The 19,495-nt window shown below is 39.6% G+C and overlaps 1 protein-coding gene across 2 annotated transcripts; it reads right to left on the reverse strand.

The window, feature by feature from the left end:
• Positions 1 to 515: 515 nt before the first annotated feature.
• Positions 516 to 2,376, reverse strand: LOC106087267 (mitochondrial 2-oxoglutarate/malate carrier protein). 2 transcript variants are annotated; one of them, XM_013252254.2, is made up of 2 exons: positions 2,164 to 2,376; positions 516 to 1,881 (listed from the first exon to the last, which is right to left on the reverse strand). In XM_013252254.2, exon 2 carries the CDS (start codon positions 1,744 to 1,746, stop codon positions 808 to 810), a length of 939 nt encoding a protein of 312 aa, XP_013107708.1. In that variant the 5' UTR covers positions 1,747 to 1,881; positions 2,164 to 2,376; the 3' UTR covers positions 516 to 807. The 2 variants fall into 2 exon arrangements, with proteins under 2 accessions (XP_013107708.1, XP_013107709.1); XM_013252255.2 differs by lacking the exon at positions 2,164 to 2,376 and adding an exon at positions 1,953 to 2,057.
• Between the last annotated feature and the right edge of the window lie 17,119 nt (positions 2,377 to 19,495).

Genomic DNA, 19,495 nt, shown 5'->3' on the forward strand with positions numbered 1-19,495 from the left:
CTTTGTCTGAACGGCGTGCCGCTGTGTGACACCTCTTTAAAGAGACGTTTTTACATGGCTGTCATGACGGTTATACGCACCGGGTTGACCTGATGGAATCTTTCATCGGCAAGGGCTGCTGCCTTGTACAACACACTGCTAAAACAACAACAAAAATTTTTTCAAATGGCATAGTTCCTCACAAATAAGCACTGCTGAAAAATTTCGAATGTTCTCGCCAGGATTGGAACCTTGACGTTCAGCGTTCAGGCGGACATACTAACTTCTGAGCTATGGTGGCTTCCAGTTAAGCATTATCGTCTTAATTTTTTCCATCAAATTCACATTCCTTCTTATCACTCAATGCTCCCTAGGAAATGGTGTAAATCTATCTATACCCTATACACCAGCCAATAGCGCATACTGCTGGGCTATTGTTTACATATTCAATTGGCACAAGTCTTCAGTCCTAATTAGCTGTTTTTCCATAAAAGTCTCAATTAGTCGGCAGCAAATAGCAACGAGAAATCCAGAAATTCGTGTTGTTTTTTGCACAATTTATCCAAAATTTCTTGCATTTGGCTTTATTTTATTGGAATTCTCTCATTAAACGTTTGAAGCTTTAACAATTAACAAAAAATATATATATATAGGGCTATCCATTGCGGTATATACATCCATGGATATCGCTACACATTATTAACATACATACTTATACATTCATTCATACATACATAAGAGTTATGTGTCTAGAAAAAAAACTGATTTGATCACTATTGTCTCTCCACAGTAATGCAGGGGCGGGGGGCAGGGGTCATGGCTTTACAATCACAGACCTTTGTTGGCAGCAAATTTGAAATAGGCTTGATTCAGCTGTTCCAGGAAGATGAATGTCAGCACTGTGTGTGGTCCCAGACGGCAGTAGTAAGGAGTGAAGCCCTTCCACAAGGCGAGTACACCTTCTTGACGCAGCACTCGACCCAAAACATCAAAGGTACCTCGGTACTCGGGCTTGCCATCCACATACTTTTGGTTTTGGATGCGCGTCTTGGCAATGTCCAATGGCATTGAGGCAATTGTGGTCAGCAAACCGGACAACATGCTGGCGCAGAAATGCAGCTTAATGCCCTCCTCCATTTGCATGGGCCCAGTGCGGAAATAGGTTTTGAATTGTGAATACGAGGCAAGTTGGGTCATATTGACCACCATGGCACGACCCACCGTGGGCAAACTGCCACGCCACAAAGTGGCCAGACCCTCTTCACTGGTGATGCGGGCCAAGGCATTGAACACATTCTTATAGTTACGTCTTTCGGCCAGAGGCAGGCGACCGTCCGAGGCCATACGCACCAAGGCAACTTCGGCGGGAGTACCAATGAAGGCACCACAAGCTCCAGCAATGACGCCCATCAACATACTCGCTGAAACATTGGGATCCTTGTTGAAGTAGTTTCGGTAGCTATCGTTGAGGTAGGAGAACATTCCCAGACGACCGGTGGTATATGTGGCCTGACGTAAGAGGGCAGCTCCTATACCCTGGTACAAACCGAAAGGTCCCTCTTTGCTTATCACCGTCTGCATGCAATGGAAGGAGTTGCGGAATTCCTTCTTCCCACTGCCGGCACCGGAGATTTGCATGCGTGTCTTAACCAAATCGAAGGGTTGCACAATCAGGGTGGCTCCCATGCCAGCTCCACCGCCGAATACGAATTTCAAGCCATTTGGAATGTTCTTTTTGGCGGTTTGTGTTTCCTTTTGTTGAGACATGGTCGGTTTGGATTTTGTGTTTTTTTTTTCGTGGGTTTTCGTTTAGTTTGCCTGTTCAATACAGAATTTCGTCACTCTTCCAAGTTACAGCACACCTATTCGTTGTAGGTCCCACAACAACACCAAAAAAGCGCACTAAAACAAAATAAAAAAACGGAAAAATTACCAAATGTAAACAAATCACGAAATTACATGGCCAGACAGACCAAAAACTAAGGAATTTTGCAACAAATCGATGAAATGGAGGTACTGAAAACTCAATCTAATACTGGAAGCAGCACGAAAATGACAGTTGTTAAATAATACTACACTGGGCTGTGGTTTTTTTTTTTCTTTTTCTTCTCCATCAAAGTCATATGTTTTGTGCCACCATGCCAACAATGCTTGCAGAAGGGGGCCCGCCGCCCTCACACTTACCGCCACACAAACAAACACACACCAAGGGATTGGGGGATTATTCAAACCGACTGTGGGAAACGGCAGCACAGCACGTAAGCAACCGTATGACTTGTTTGCGCAAGCGAGAAACAGACTACTGCCACAATGGACGAAGAGTAACGTACTGAAATGACGGCTGTGGTGGCTCTCTACAAATGGGCTCCAAGCAGCAAATGTTGGCGCTCACCAAAAGTAAAATACACACACACACACACACACACACGAATAACGAACCAGATAAAGGCGCTCGCCGTGATTTCAGTATTCAAAAAAAAATTAAGTATTTACGAGTATGTATGTATATCTATTTATTTTTGTACACACATTTCACTTGAACGAGGATACGTCACCGAATATGATTAAATTTAGATCGCAGTCTTTGCTCCACAAAATAAGTAAAACCAAGATCACAGCGTTTGTTTTTGGTCATTGGAAGAAAAGACCGTACGGCAGTGTTTGGCAAACCTAAAACAGCTGATTTTTGTTTTTAGCTAAAATGCGCTACTTAAATGTGATGTCAATTTTTATGAGAGCGAAAACTGTCAACAAACAACTAAGAGAAGTTTTAAGAGAAAATGACTGCTTGGCAATAGGCATCTGTTTTGTATGACAACAGTGTGTGGCAAAAGTGTTCGGTACCATGCAGTTAAAATAAAATCAAACATGCAAAGCATGCCTGTCCGAGTATTTGTGGGGCCGTTAAGTATAGTCTTTGGATAGGTTGGACTAATTAATGTTCGAAGGTCTTTGAAGAATAACAGGATTTGCTTTTTTTTGATAAGTGAAGAAAAATGGTATAACAACATTGGCATAATGTTCAAATCTGTTGTATTTCGGAAATAGCTGGACTCATACAAGTCCTAAATAAACCAATCTGTGAAAGAAATTTTGCGATAATAAACGGAGACTCCCTTTGAACCATAACTTGGCTTTTGCAATACGGTTCTTTACTGAGAGTTGTAAGAAGGCAGATAGTCTGCGAAAGTCTCGAAAGAAAAAACCGGAAAATTGTGAAATTAAATTATCTTTGCCCCAACAGGCAAAAAAAAACTTGGAAAGAAATAAAATGTAGAATTAGGTTCAATTAATCCAAAACTATGCATCTATTGAACTTAGAAGTAAATCTAGGCATATGAAAAAGTTAAATGAACATGGAGTGTTCTTAAGTTCGTAAGAACGTGTCTGATCCGCAAATAGGAACAGAATAAGTTCATATTTCGATTTAGCGGATATAGAAAATTAAGCAAATGGCCCCAAAGACGCCATTTACTTTGTTGTTGTTGTAGCTACATGTTTGCTTCAAGCTTCCGTAGGGGAAAAAGTACTGGACAAATCGCGGGAACGTGAAGACCATTGGTTATAAAAAGGCGCTAGTTACCTGCCGTGCTATTTGGAGAATCATAGGAAGTCAGTATTGAAGCTAGCGCCGGTGCCACCCGGTCTCTCACTGAGACTCTCCACACGATACCGCTGATTGTCCGCGAATGCAGTTGCAGCTACTCCGTATATATACGCAGCGTTCCACTTTCCGCAAGCCGTGGACGCGCCCCACAGCTCTCACCTCAACTTCTAATTATAACGGTGAACACCGCACAGACCAAAGCTCAAAGTTCCAACATGTATGGTGACCATAGTTTAGTTATCTGGTGATGGGACTTCCGCTATTGCTACTGAATGTTGTTTGAACCTGACTTCTATTGGCTGTGTTAACCCATTCACATGATAATGATTTGAATGGTTGTAGTCGTAACAGCACAGTAGATACTGCTGCGACAGTATATGCAGAATAGTGTCTTCACAAGCGAAGGATCTTTGTTGTTGTAGCAGTGTGTTCTATCTTTCGTCTGCTTGGTTCTGTTGAATATCCGGATCCGAAACTCTGCGACTAAGGTGGGTTGTGTCCAGAGCGATCTGAGTCTGAATCAACTGGGTCTGGCTAAGCAGTTAAACAGGTGACTTGTGGTCCTTGGTCACAATCGGCACAAACATCCTGGACGTTGGCATCATTCCTTTCTCTGTAGAAATTGATGGGGCTGCATCTGCCTGATCGTAATTGAGGCAGAACTACTCTAGTTTAATTTTCTAAGGTGGATGGGTTCGTTCTCCAAGGACAACTTTCACCTGGTAGCTATTCATCGCATCTTCTACCGTGGCTTCTGGGCGGTGGACACAAGATGATGATTTGGATGGTCCCTGCGATAACAACCCACAAGGCATTGCTTAGACAGCATGTGATCGCACGGGTACGATCTTTGTGTCCGGATGGAGGTGGTCCACTTAAGAACTGAAGAGACATTCCGTCGCAGTTCCAGGAGTGCCATTCTGAAATTTGAATTCTACTGCGTGTCGCATAGGTGACGAGATTACATTGGCGCTGCATATCTTACCAGTACCAGCTAGTATCTTAGTAGTACCAGCTAGTGACTTAGGGACCTTGTTTCTATTTCCGACGTTATATCAAAGTGCAGTTGCATGTGAGGAGAATGTATTAGAGTTGTCAAATGTCACACAAACTATTTTGGGATATTTGATGGTCAGAATCGTTACTCCATCGAGGAATGGAGGATATGTAGAGGGTAAACAGTGCCGGAGATATCATCCTGCCGTGGCGAACTCCCAGTTTCACTCTACGGTGTTTGGATTTCTTATTCCTAAATTCCACAAATGACTGGCGAACACACAATATACGCGATCCAGCGTTTCAAATCTGGCTGGAGGACATCGCTTCCTCAAATAGTTTGACGTGGTTGACAGTGTCAAATTCTTTCCAGGTCCAGTGCCACAAGGGCCGTCCTACCACATGGTCTGGCCTGATTGAAGCCACGGCAAATGTGTGCGGTGATGGCATTCAAAAGTGTTTTTATGCTGTGCAGTCTTTGAAATCCATGCTGATGCTCAGCGAATGGAAATTCTCCAACGAGGCTCGGGAAGACTAATCCCTCAAGCTTCTTGGACATGGGTGAGAGAAGGGAGATCGATTTATACGACTTCCTTTACTCGGGCCTTTTCAGGGGATCACTCTGCGCATCTTCCAGACATCGGGTACTATAAGATTGTTCAAAGACAGGTTGAGGATAGTGTGAAAGAATTGAGGACCACTTCAATTGGCTGTTGTTCTTAAATTGAATTTTATTTTAACAAAAATGTTTCTAAGCTAGCTTAAGCCTAGCCAGCATGTTCCCATGCTGTTGGGTTGCTCACCTGTGTGAATATGCAACGTATGTATATTCACACGGCAACGCGGATGGGTGTCCATATGCGCGAATCAGATTACCTAAGCCAGACAATGGTCATGACCAATGCCAGAAAATTGTCTCACACATATACACACTACAATAGTCGTAAGGTACTCGACTCCAGGTAGATACACATTCTTCAACATCAGTGTAGAGATTCCGTCAGGGCCCAATGCCTTGAATGACTTGGAGCCACATCGTAACTTCGTCTACGATAAATTGTGATGGCTGTACATTGGCCCGGAGGCCACGAATACGTAGAATGGCTCTCGCGATGCTCAAAAAATGTATCTTTGATAAATTTGTCTCCTGGTTGTGGCGTTTTACATAAGAACTTATGATATAACTTGTCGAGATACGTAGAGCAGCGTTATGATAGCGACATGCAGAGTCGCTTAACTGGGGAGTCAACACCGGCTTATATGCCACTAAGCAGCCCATATTAATTGTCAATCATTTAGGTAGGTTAAGAGAGGACATTATTTCTCCTTTTTTATACCAACCACCATAGGACGGGATTTACTAATCTAGTCATTCCGCTTGTAACACCTCGAAATATTCGTCTAAGATCCCATAAAGTACATATATCCTTGATCGTCTCGACGTTCTGAGTCGATCTAGCCATGTCCGTCCGCTTGAAATTGTGCTTAGATACTTAATATTGATGTAGCGGCAATTTTTGTTCGATTTAGCTGAAATCGGACCAACAAATGTGCCAAGTACGGTTCAAATCGTTCTATAACCTGGTATAGCTCCTTTATTAACCGATTGCCCGATTTGACTTCTTGAGCCCTTACAAACAGCAATTTATGTCCGATTTGGCATGTAGTGTTTTGTTACGACTTTCAACATCTGTGCCAAGTACGGTTCAAAAAGGACAATAACCTGGTTTAGCTGCCATATAAACCGATATCCCGATTTGACTTCTTCAGCCCTTACAAGCCGCAATTTTTGTCCGATTTGGCTGAAATTTTGCATGTGGTGTGCCGTCATGACTTTCAATAACTGCGCCAAGTACGATCCGAATCGGTCGAGAATCTTATAAAGCTCCCATATGAACCGATCACCCGATTTGACTTCTTGAGGCCTATCAAGCCGCAATTTATGTTCGATTTGGCCGAAATTTTGCATCTAGTGTTCTGTTTTGACTTCCTACAACTGTTCCAAGTACGGTCCAAATCGGTCTTACAAGCCGCAATTTTGTCCGATTTGCATGTGGTGTGCCGTTATGACTTTTAACAACTGTGCCAAATACGTTCCGAATCGGTCTATAACCTGATATAGTTCCCAAATAAAGCGATCACCAAATTTGACTTCTTGATCCCTTGGAAGCCGTAATTTTGGTCCAATTTGGCTGAATTTTTGCATGTGGTGTGCCGTTATGACTTTTAACTACTGTGCCAAGTACGGTACGAATCGGGGTATACCCTGATATAGCTCCCACAAAAAGCGATCTACAAATTTGACTTCTTGATTCCCCGGAAGCCGAAATTTTTGTGCGATATGGCTGAAATTTTGTCTTTGGTGTTCCGTTATACATTCCATCAACTGTGCCAAATACGGTCCAAATCGGTCTACAACCTGATATGGCCCCGATATAAACCCATCTCCCGATTTGACTTATTAAGTCCTAACTAGCCGCAATTTTGTCTGATTTGGCTGAAATTGCATGCGGTGTTCTGATACGACTTCCAACAACTGTGCCAAATACGGTCCAAATCGATAGAGCTCCAATGTAAACCCGTCTGTCGAACATACTTGATCGGTTCCTAGAAGCTTTAATTTTTACTGGTTTGATAGAAGTTTGGTATGTACAATAGAATAAAATTAAATTTATGTTGTATAAATTTTTAGCAGAATTCATGGTGGTGGGTTTCCAAGATCGACCTAGCCGAACTTAGCACGCTTTTACTTGTTTTATCTCTTTTTTGCATTGAAATAAGCTATCGTTTGTGTCATTAACATGGTGGACTGACAGCCATGATCATAAATTCGTCTGTAATACGAAGTCCTCCGGAGAGTTGGAGCTACGGAGATATCAAGGCACCTGGACTTGGTTTGGTTTACGCTATGGACAGCTTTCGATAGGTCAAATGCCATGAGGACCGTCTCCTAGCTGCCAAGGAAATGCGGTGGATATCTTTAGGCGCAATTTGTGTTAAAAAACTATTTCGGTATTGCTGCCACCTAATGTCCAAATATATGGTTTAGTAAGCTCATAGCCTAAGCCAATAACCACTCAAAATGTGTTCAATTACTTATGAACCTCAGTGTGACCATCTGTGCATACTCAAATATGGTACATGTTCCTAGTGCGGCTGGCACACAAAAATGTGTGGGACAACGTTGAGATTGGGATGCAAAGAAAGCATCTCACATCAGCATCATGACATTTTGTGTAATTACGGAAATTTACGCATTTGGTAACAACCTTGACAATCAAAACAGAAAATACGTGGTGCGTACATTTTTCACTACATGATTTTCTCTCCCATTTGGGGGATGTGTGGTTGTGTACGTTCAAGTAGTATTTACTTTTCGCCTCACAAGATAATGATTCATAAATGGGTACATGGAAAATATGTTTGCAAGTAGGTAGTTTTGTCTACAATTAAAATACGTCATTATCATGTCTTAAGTTTAAATAGGCATCAAATTCATTAGAGTTTTATTCATTCGTAACTGAGGCTCTAATCAAATTAGCAATATGATACTTTTACTCAAATGGTTAATGCCTAGCAGTTCGTACCTATGTACATCTTAATTATGATATTTATTTAATACAATTTTAGAAATACAGACAACTAATCCATCTTGGCGCTAAACTGAGAGAAATTATACATTCAAGTGCATTGAATATCTACCTATTTTGTATAAATTTAATCGAAAAGAAAATACCTTTCAAAATTAATTTTCGTAATTTTGTGCGTATTTTTATACTCTCCACCATATGATAGAATACTAATTTCGCCATTTTGTTTGTAACACCTCGAAATATGCGTTTGAGACCCCATAAAGTGTATATTTTCTTGATCGTCATGTCATTTTAAGTCGACCTAGCCATGTCCGTCCTTCTGTCTGTCGAAAGCACTTTAACTTTCGAAGGAGTAAAGCTATCCGCTTGAAATTTTGCACAAATAGTTTTTATTAGTGTTAGTCGGTTGGGATTGTAAATAGGCCAAATCGGTCTAAGTTTTGATATAGCTGACATATAAACTGATCTTGGGTCTTGACTTCTTGAGCCTCTAGAGGGCGCAATTCTCGTCCGATTTGACTGAAATTTTGCACGACGTGTTTTGGTATCACTTTCAACAACTGCGCTAAGTTTGGTTCAAATCGATTTATTTTTTGATATCGCTGCCATATAAACCGATCTTGGGTCTTGACTTCTTGAGTCTCTAGAGAGCGGAAATCTCGTCCGATTTTACTGAAATTTTGCACGTAGTGTTTTTGTATCACTTTAAACAACTGTGTTAGGTATGATTCAAATCGGTTTATAATCTGGTATAGCTGTCATACAAACCGATCTTGGATCTTGACTTCTTGAGCCAATTGAGCGCGCAATTGTCATCCGATTTGGCTGAAATTTTGCACGAGGTGTTTTGTTATGACTTCCAATAACTGTGCTAAGTATGGCGCAAATCGGTTAATAATCAGGTATAGTTGCCATATAAACCGATCTGGGATCTTGACTTCTTGAGCCTCTAGAGGGCGCAATTGTCATCCGATCTGACAGAAATTTTGTACACCGGCTTCTCTCATGACCTTCAACATTCGTGTCTAATATGGTCTGAATCGATCCATAGCTTGATACAGCTCCCATATAAACCTATCTTCCGATTTTGCTTCTTGAGCTTCTACAAGGCGCAATTCTTATCCGAATGAACTGAAATATTACACAATGACTTTTACAATATTCAGCATTCATTTATGGTCCGAATCGGACTATAACTTGATATAGCTCCAATAGCATAACAGTTCTTCTTAAATACTCTATGATTGCCTAAAAAGAGATACTGCGCTTAGAACTCGACAAATGCGATCCATGGTGGAGGGTTAATAAGATTCGGCCCGGCCGAACTTAGCACGCTCTTATTTGTTTTTTGGAAATTTTGTTATGGATGTTTGGGAGTTTCAGTCCCCGGGTGAAAAAAAGGGTAGTTCACTTTTTTTTTCACGAAAGGGGCGGACTCATCGGTATGTACACAGAAAAAATAGCCGGCGAATTATTTCAATTTAAAATTTAATTGAAAATAAAGAGGTTTTTGATAAAAAAATTAATTTAATCAATAATTTTTTAATGGAATCCAGTTTTTTTCAATCATTGTTTTAATTGAAACTGAAATTTTGCTGAAATTTGGGACAGTGACTTTTGTTAGGCCTTTCGACATCCTTCGTCAATTTTGCCCAAATCGGTCCAGATTTAGATATAGCTACCATATAGACCGATCCTCCGATTTAGGATCTTAGGCCCATAAAAGCCACATTTATTACCGGATTGTGCTGAAATTTGGGACAGTGAGTTGTGTTAGGCCCCTTGACATCCTTCGTCAATTTGGCCCAGATCGGTCCAGATTTGGATATAGCTGCCATATAAACCGATCCGCCGATTTTGGGTTTTAGGCCCATAGAAGCCACATTTATTATACGATTTTGCTGAAATTTGGGACAGGGAGTTGTGTTAGGCCCTTCGACATCCTTCTTTAATTTGGCCCAGATCGGTCCAGATTTGGATATAGCTGCCATATAGACCGATCTCTCGATTTAATGTTTTGGGCCCATAAAAGGCGCATTTATTGTCCGATTTCCCCGAAATTTAGGACAGAGAGTTAAGTTAAGCCTCTCCACATATTTCTGCAGTTTGGTCTAGATCGATGAAGATTTGCTATAGCTACTATATAGACCGATTTCTCGATTTAAAGTCTTGGCCCCAAAAAAGGGGCATTTATAATACGATTTAACTGAAATTTGCTTATTTTTAGATATAGCTACTAATTGAACAATAACTTGTAGTTATTAGTATTTGGTACAAATCGGATCATATTTCGATATAACTGCCATGGGATATAAGGCAATTTTCACAGGATTTTGATTTTGAGTAAAGCTAGCACCTTGAAATTTTGCACTAATACTTCTTAGGGTCATTGTTCTTGACTTCTTGGGCCTCTAGAGAGCGCAATTTTCATACGATTTGGCTGAATTTTTGCATGACGTGTTTTGTTATGACTTCCAACTAGTGTGCTAAGTATGGTTTAAATCGGTTCATAACCTGGTATAGCTGTCATTCAAACTGATATTGGGTCTTGAATTCTTCAGCTTTTAGAGGGCCTAATTCTTATCCGATTTGGCTGTAATTTTGCACGTGGTGTTTTAGTATTACAATACTTTCAACAACTGTGCTGAATATGGTTCAAATCAGTTTATAACCTGCTATAGCTGTCATATAAACCAATCTGCGATCTTGAGCCTCTAGAGGGCGCAATTCTCATCCGATTTAGCTGAAATTTTGAACAACGGCTTTTCCCATAACCTACAACATACATGTTGAATATGGTCCGAATCGGTCTATAGCCTGATACTGCTTCTACATAAACCGATCTCCCTATTTTACTTCTTGAACCTCTAGAGGGCGCAATTCCCATCCGATTTGGCTGAAATTTGGCATAACGTGTTTCGTTATGTCTTCCAACAACTGTATTAAGTATGGCTCAAATCGGTCCATAATCTGATATAGTTGTCATATAAACCGATCTGGGATCTATATTTCTTGAGCCTGTAGAGGCCGCAATTATTATCCGATTTGGATGATATTTTGTATAACGGTTTCTCCCATGACCATCAATATACGTGTCAAATATGGTCTGAATCGGTCTATCGCCTGAAACAGCACCCATATAACCGTTCTCCCTATTTACTTCTTCAGCCCCTAAAGGGAGCAATTATTATTCGAATGGGCTGAAATTTTACACAATGACTTCTACTATGGTCTCCCACATTCAATTCAACACAATATCTTTAATTAAGCAAATTCACAGTTAATTTTCAACACTTAAACCCCATTTACACTGCTCATGAATTCCGGATTTAAAGCTGATTTTATAAAGGGAAAACATATGATCGAACCATTAAATCCCGATTTAAAGAGCAGTGTAAACAGGGTTTAAGTGATGAAGATTAACTGTGAATTTGCTTAATTAAATGAAGATATTTTGTTGAAGTTTTTCACAACTAAAAACAGAGTACCCTGTTTAAGTGGACATAGAACATGGGATACTGGGAATGAAATGGAAACAGATGCATTTTTAAGATGTTTGATCATGTTTATTCTTCAAAATGATGACGATGACATTCTTACACCTGCATTTGTGAGTGCCAAGCAGATAGTGGAAAAACAGGTTACAAACCTGACAAAAGCATTTACATTTTTCAACTGCAACGAAAATGAGAGAATCATAGTTAGCATTCTGACCATCATGGGAGAGATAGCAAAGATATGAATAAACTTATTGGGTTGCCCAAAAAGTAATTGCGGATTTTTTAAAAGAAAGTAAATGCATTTTTAATAAAACTTAGAATGAACTTTAATAAAATATAAATTTTTTACACTTTTGTTCTAAAGCAAGCTAAAAGTAACAGCTGATAACTGACAGAAGAAAGAATGCAATTACAGAGTCACAAGCTGTGAAAAAAATTGTCAACGCCGACTATATGAAATATCCGCAGTTACTTTTTGGGCAACCCAATATCTATTTCATGAATTGGTAGTTGAATGACTGAGATTTTATTAAGCTTCCTACCATATGAAGTGCGGTATACTAAACTTGTCACTTCGTTTGTATTCACAAACAAACAGGTCACAGATTTGTTCGACCATCAACAAGTATACTGTCGAAACCGCATAGCTGTAATACGATTTAGAAAGAACCATTCATGGTATGAAACTTAAGCTTGAGTGTGAAAAATTTGACGCCCGTAATTTCGTTATGGAGGCCACCGTAGCGTAGAGGTTAGCATGTCCGCCTATGACGCTGAACGCCTGGGTTCGAATCATGGCGAGACCATCAGAAAAAATTTTCAGCAGTAGTTTTCCCCTCCTAATGCTGGCAACATTTGTGAGGTACAATACCATGAAAAACTTCTCTTCATGGCGAACAATAAATCTGTTGTTTGTTTTTCGAATTACTTCCAAAACTTCAAGCTATCAAATTGTGGTGTACCACTCAGAATTGAACTCCTCTTATATTACTCAAGGGGAACATTAGCCACATGACCAGTTTTGCCGAAGAAACAGGCAACCATATGCTTGGAAGTGCTTTATCCACGAACAACTTTCGTTGGCTTCGGCACGTCTAGCAAAGCCCACACGGTCGATTGATGTTTTATTTCGGGCCCATAGGTATTGATCCAAGATTCGCCACCAGTGACGATCTTACAAACGTGTTTCGAATCACCGCGATTGTATTTTTATACCCACCCCCTTAGGATGGGGGTATACTAATATAGTCATTCCGTTTGTAACACCTCGAAGTCGTGATCTGACACCCCATAAAGTATACATATTCTATATCGCCATGTCCGTCCGTCTGTCGAAATCACAATAGAGGTCGAACGGGTAATGCTAGCTGATTGAAATTTAGATGTAGGTCGTTGGGGATTGCAAACGGGCAATATCGGTTCAGATGTAGATATAGCTTCCATATAAACCGATTTTTCAATTTGACTTTTTGAGCCGCTGGAAGCCGCAAGCTTTTTATCGATTCAGACCATATTAGAAACGTATGTTGAAGATTACGAGAGAAACCGTTGTACAAAATTTCCGTCAAATCGGATGACAATTGCGCCCTCTAGAGGCTCAAGAAATCGAGATCCCCGATCGGTTTATATGACAGCTATATAATGTTATGTTCCGATTCGCGCCATACTTAGCACAGTTATTGGAAGTCATAACAAAACACCTTATGCAAAATTTCAGCCAAATCGGATGAAAATTGCGCGCTCTATCGGCTCAAAAAGTCAAGATCCAACATCGGTTTATATGACAGCTATATAATGTTATGTTCCGATTCGCGCCATACTTAGCACAGTTATTGGAAGTCATAACAAAACACCTTATGCAAAATTTCAGCCAAATCGGATGAAAATTGCGCGCTCTATTGGCTCAAAAAGTCAAGATCCAAGATCGGTTTATAAGACAGCTATACAAGATTATGAACCGATTAGAATCATACTTAACATAGTTGTTGGAAGTGATACCAAAACACTACGTGCAAAATTTCAGTCAAATCGGATGAGAATTGCGCCCTCTTTGGGCTCAAGAAGTCAAGACCCAAGATCGGTTTATATGGCAGCTGTATCAAAACATGGACCGATTTAAGCCATACTTAGCGCAGTTGTTGGAAGTTATATTAAAAAACACTACGTGCAAAATTTCAGTAAAATCAGACGAGAATTGCGCCCTCAGTGGCTCAAGAAATCAAGACCCAAGATCGGTTTATATGGCAGCTATATCAAAACATTGAACGATTTGGCCCATTTACAATCCCAACCGATCAACACTAATAAAAAGTATTTGTGCAAAATTTCAAGCGCCAAACTTTACTCCTTCGAAAGTAAGGGTGCTTTCGACAAACAGACGGACGGACGGATGGACATTGCTAGATCGACTTAAAATGACATGACTTTCAAGAATATATATACTTTATGGGGTCTCAAACGCATATTTCGAGGTGTTTCAAACAGAATGACGAAATTAGTATACCTCCATCCTATGGTGGAGGGTATAAAAATTCTGAGTACGATTACGAATTGACAAATTTTCTAACGAAAATGTCAGATTGCACCTGGCAACAGTTGTTGTTGCCTAGGCCAGAAATTTATATAGCAGCCTTCGTAGTATATATTTTGAAAGATCGGAAATGAATGTTTCGTGGTGTTACAAATGGAACGACTAAATTAATATAACCCCTGTCCTATGGTGGTCAGTATACATATATTCAGCGGTGGTCATCCCCTCCTAGTGCTTGCGACATTTGTAAGGTATTTAGCTAAGGTAATCAGCTAGCTGCAGAGCAAACTGAATACCTTAGCACTCGGCAATAAAAGAAGAAATCCCTTATCCTTGGGCTTTGATTTGTATCGGACTGTGCTCGTTGATGTGAAAGAAGTATCCCTGCTGTTCCATAATGACCAATTTCATGGACAAATGTGCATTATTAATACATTCAGGCCTTTTCAACTAATATCCTCATCATATAGTGAATCATATAGCCCATTTTATGTTTTACCCTTAATATAATATTCACTAAGAAAACCTCTTTGCGATAAGCTTTGGTAAATACAATTAACGTTAAAGAGTCAATACCATTTGTTGTGGCTAAAAATTGCTCATGTTCTTTGTTCAATTATACAACGAGTGCTAATTTTAATGGCATGCCATTATCCAACACCTGTGTATTGAACACATAATTAGTTTGTGCGCCACCATCTGTAGGTGTTCTATTAAACCAATTTGGGAATATTGATACATTGATTACAGCATGAAACCTGGTTTTTATGCAAAAATTCAAAAATTAACATTTTATTCAGACATTCTGATTGCAGTCGTTTCGTTTAGCGGCATGGGTTGGAAGCGATTCAAAATTTTTGTTGTGCATAACAAATGAGGTCTTTGAACTGCGCACAGATGTATGACGCATTAGTTTGTTCAAGAAAATAACAACAAACATTAATATAAGTGGGTTTAAACAATAAACGTATTCGCATAACATTGAAAATATTCTCGTATATACTCGTACAAGTCATTAGGTGTTAATGTAAAATGCTAATTTTGCCCATGAATATTCTATACGGGGGCTGTATCCAAATTTCAACTAATATGGCCCATATGCAATCTCCAACGACCGAAATTTCATGCGAATATCTTTATTCGTTCGACCGCTATCGTGATTGCAACAGACGCAGGGACGGACGGACATGGCTAGATCGATTTATAATGTCAAGACGATCTAGAATATATATTCTTAAGGGGTTCCAGATCTATATGACGACTTGGTTAGAACACTCTCCATTCCATGGTGGTGATTATAATCAGTAATGAAAGGCAAAAGTCGGGCGGAGCCGACTTTATAATGCCCTACACCACCGAGTCCACGTAATTCTTTTAATCTATAGCACTTATAGCTATTTTTTTGATGAAATTTTGCACAAGTATATGGGAGCTATATATTAATCTGATCCAAATCGGATGAAATTCAGCACACATACTAGGATTCCAAAAAAAAGCAGTTCGTGCCAAATTTGGTAAAGATCGGACCAAAATTGTGCCTTCTACAGCCTTAAAAGACCATATCGGATGAAAGATATATATAGGAGCTATATATAGATCTGATCCGATTCTGATGAAATTTTGCAAACATACTGGGACATCAAAAAAGCACTTTATGCCAAATTTGGTAAAGATAGGCCAAAAATTGTGCCTTCGACAGCCTTAAAAGACCATATCGGATGAAAGATATATATGGGAGCTATATATACATCTGTACGGATTTTTATGAAATTTTGCACACTTTGTGCCAAATTTTGTAAAGATCGGACCAAAATTGTGGCTTCTACAGCTTTAATAGGCCACATCGGATGAAAGATGTATATGGGAGCTACATCTAAATCTGGACCGATTTTTTTCAAAATCAATAGCGTTTGTCCTTGGACAAAAAAAAGACACTTATGCAAGATTTTGTGAAAATCGGACAACAAATGCGACCTGTACCTTGATTACAAGAATACATGGGCAGACAGACGGACACAGCTAAATAGAATCAGGAAGTGATTCTTAGCCTATCGGTATACTTATCAATGGGTCTAGCTTGTCTCCTTCTTAGCGTCACAAACAAATGCACAAATCTATAATACCCTATACCACAGTGGTGGTGTAGGGTATAAAAACGGGTAGTTTTAAGGGAATTAAGTGTCTTGTTGTCCTAGAAAGGACATTAAAGCTTATTATAGTGAGAGGAGTGAGAGTTGATTTCCCCGTTTTTAAGCCTCTGCATGAAAACAATATCTAGCATACAACGTTTATGTTTCAGTGATGACAAGTCAATCAATTTCAAACGATTCCGACTAAAGATCTTAAGCGTCGCTCCAACCTAAGTCTCTTAATGCAAAAACAAGTAAGAGCGCGCTAAGTTCGGCCGGGCCGAATCTTATATACCCTCCACCAAGTATCGCATTTGTCGAGTTCTATGCGCGGTATCTCTTTTTAGGCAAACAAAGAATATTGAATAAGAACTGTTATGCTAGTCCATAAATGAATGCTGAACATAGCTGAATATTGACAGACGGATGGACGGATATGTCTATATCAACTTAAAATGACATGACGATCATGAATATATATACTTTATGGGGTCTCAGACGCATATTTCGAGGTGTTACAAAGAGAATGACGAAATTAGTATACCCCCATCCTATGGTGGAGGGTATAATAAGAAATTGTTTCTAGACGGATTCAACTCTATCTATATAGCATTGATAACAAGGAGGTCATAGGATAAAAGCGCATGGGAACTCTTTAGGCCATCTTTTGATGAAACCTAGAGTAGACATGGATCTACTCACAACAGAATCAACCTGATATAGCTCCCATATAAACCGATCTCCCGATTTGACTTCTTGAGTCCTTACAAGCCGCATTTTTTGTCCGATTTGGCTGAAATTTTGCATGTAGTGCTCTGTTATAAGTTCCAACAACTGTGCAAGGTGCGGTCTAAATCGGTCAAGAACCTGAAATAGCTCCCAAATAAACCGATCTCCGGATTTGACTTCTTGAGCACCTGGAAGCCGCAATTTATGTCCGATTTGGCTGCAATTTTGCACATAGTTTTCTGTTTTAACTCCCAATAACTGTACTAAGTACGGTTAAAATCGGTCGGGAACCTGATATAGCTCCCATATAAACCGATCGCCCGATTTGACATCTTGAGTCCTTACATGCCGCTATTTTTGTCCGATTTGGCTCAAATTTTGCATGTAGTGTTCTATTATGACTCTTAATAAATCGGCAGAATACTGTCTGCATCGATCAAGAACATGATATAGCTCCCTTATAAACCGATCTCCCGATTTGACTTTTGAGCCCTTCCAAGCCGCGATTTGGCTGAAATTTTCCATATAGTGGTCTGTTATGATTTTCAATAACTGTGCTAAGTATGATCCAAATCGGTCTATAACCAGATATGGCTCCCATATAAACAAAGGTTTGGTATGTAGAATAAAATTATGCCCTTCAACTAAATCTATTTTATATTCATTTTTAGCAGTATCCGTGGTGGTGGGTTCCCAAGATTCAGCACGGCCGAACTTAGCATGCTTCTACTTGTTATACCCTCCACCATAAGATGGGGGGCATACTAATTTCGTCATTCTGATTGTAACTACTCGAAATATTGGTCTGAGACCCTATAGAGTATATATGTTCTTGATCGTCGTGAAATTTTATGTCGATCTAGCCATGTCCGTCCGTCCGTCTGTCCGTCCGTCCGTCTGTCTGTCGAAAGCACGCTAACTTCCGAAGGAGTAAAGCTAGCCGCTTGAAATTTTGCACAAATACTTCTTATTAGTGTAGGTCAGTTGGTATTGTAAATGGGCCATATCGCTCCATGTTTTTATAAGCTGCCATATAAACCGATCTTGGGTCTTGACTTCTTGAGCCTCTAGAGTGCGCAATTCTTATCCGATCGGAATGAAATTTTGCACGACGTGTTTCGTTATTATATCCAACAATTGTGCCAAGTATGGTTCAAATCGGTGCATAACCTGATATAGCTGCCATATAAACCGATCTGGGGTCTTGACTTCTTGAGCCTCTAGAGTGCGCAATTCCTATCCGATCGGAATGAAATTTTGCACGACGTGTTTTGTTATGATATCCAACAACTGTGCCAAGTATGGTTCAAATCGGTTCATAACCTTATATAGCTGTCATATAAACTGATCTTGGGTCTTGACTTCTTGAGCCTCTAGAGTGCGCAATTCTTACCCAATTGGGATGAAATTGCACGACATGTTTTGTTAAGATATCCAACATCTGTGCCAAGTATGGTTCAAATCGGTCCATAACCTGATATACCTGCCATATAAACCGATCTTGGGTCTTGACTTCTTGGGCCTCTAGAGAGCGCAATTCTTATCCGATTTGAATGAAATTTTGTACGACGGATCCTCTCATGACCATCAACATACGTGTTTATTATGGTCTGAATCGGTCTATAGCCCGATACAGCTCCCATATAAATCCATCTCTCTATTTTACTTTTTGAGCCCCCAAAGGGCGCAATTCTTATTCGAATTGGCTGACATATTACACTGGTCTCCAACATATAATTTAATTGTGGTCTAAACCGGATCATATCTTGATATCGCTCTAATAGCAGATTTTTCTTTCTTTCTTTTCTTATATCATTTTTTGCCTAAGAAGGGATGCCGGGAAAAGAACTGACAAATGTGCTCCATGGTGGAGGGTATATGAGATTCGGCCCGGCACGCTTTTACTTGTTTTTTTGTTGGAGAGTTTAGATTTCCTGCCGATTTTACTTATATGCACGGTAATGAAACATTGCCTGTTATTAAATTTATTTGTCAATAAGGGTGGAGCTTTTTTGTTAGTGTTTTTTCAAAGAGTGCAAGGAAGATTGGTGAGTGGTCTGAGTTTACATCAAAACCATTTCCTATTTTGATGGTGAACTCAGGGCCACATACTGATAATTCTAGGATATGTCAGCACTTGTGCTGCCTGATCCCAGAATGAAACTTTCTAATCGCACTAAACTTTTTTACTCACAGCAATTCTCAGCAAGTGAAAATGGTGATTGAAATTCTGTACTAAATATCAATCATTTAAATCATTTGGATTTCTTTTTAAGGTGATTCTTTTCAAAATTTAAAATTTCTCACAAAAAATTATTTCTTTTTTCTTTAGCTTTTTTCAAAAATCTCTACATTTGAATATCCTGGTTGTACGATACTCTTTGGCTTGAATGTTGTATTTATTAAAAGAATCCAAAATATTTTGTAATAAA

This window comes from Stomoxys calcitrans, chromosome 2, assembly GCF_963082655.1.
Source record: "Stomoxys calcitrans chromosome 2, idStoCalc2.1, whole genome shotgun sequence".
Lineage (NCBI taxonomy): Eukaryota > Metazoa > Arthropoda > Insecta > Diptera > Muscidae > Stomoxys > Stomoxys calcitrans.

What these genes read in the sequence shown, in the direction of transcription:
- LOC106087267 (XM_013252254.2), bottom strand. Translation starts at nt 1,746, where the DNA reads ATGTCTCAACAAAAGGAAACACAAACCGCCAAAAAGAACATTCCAAAT.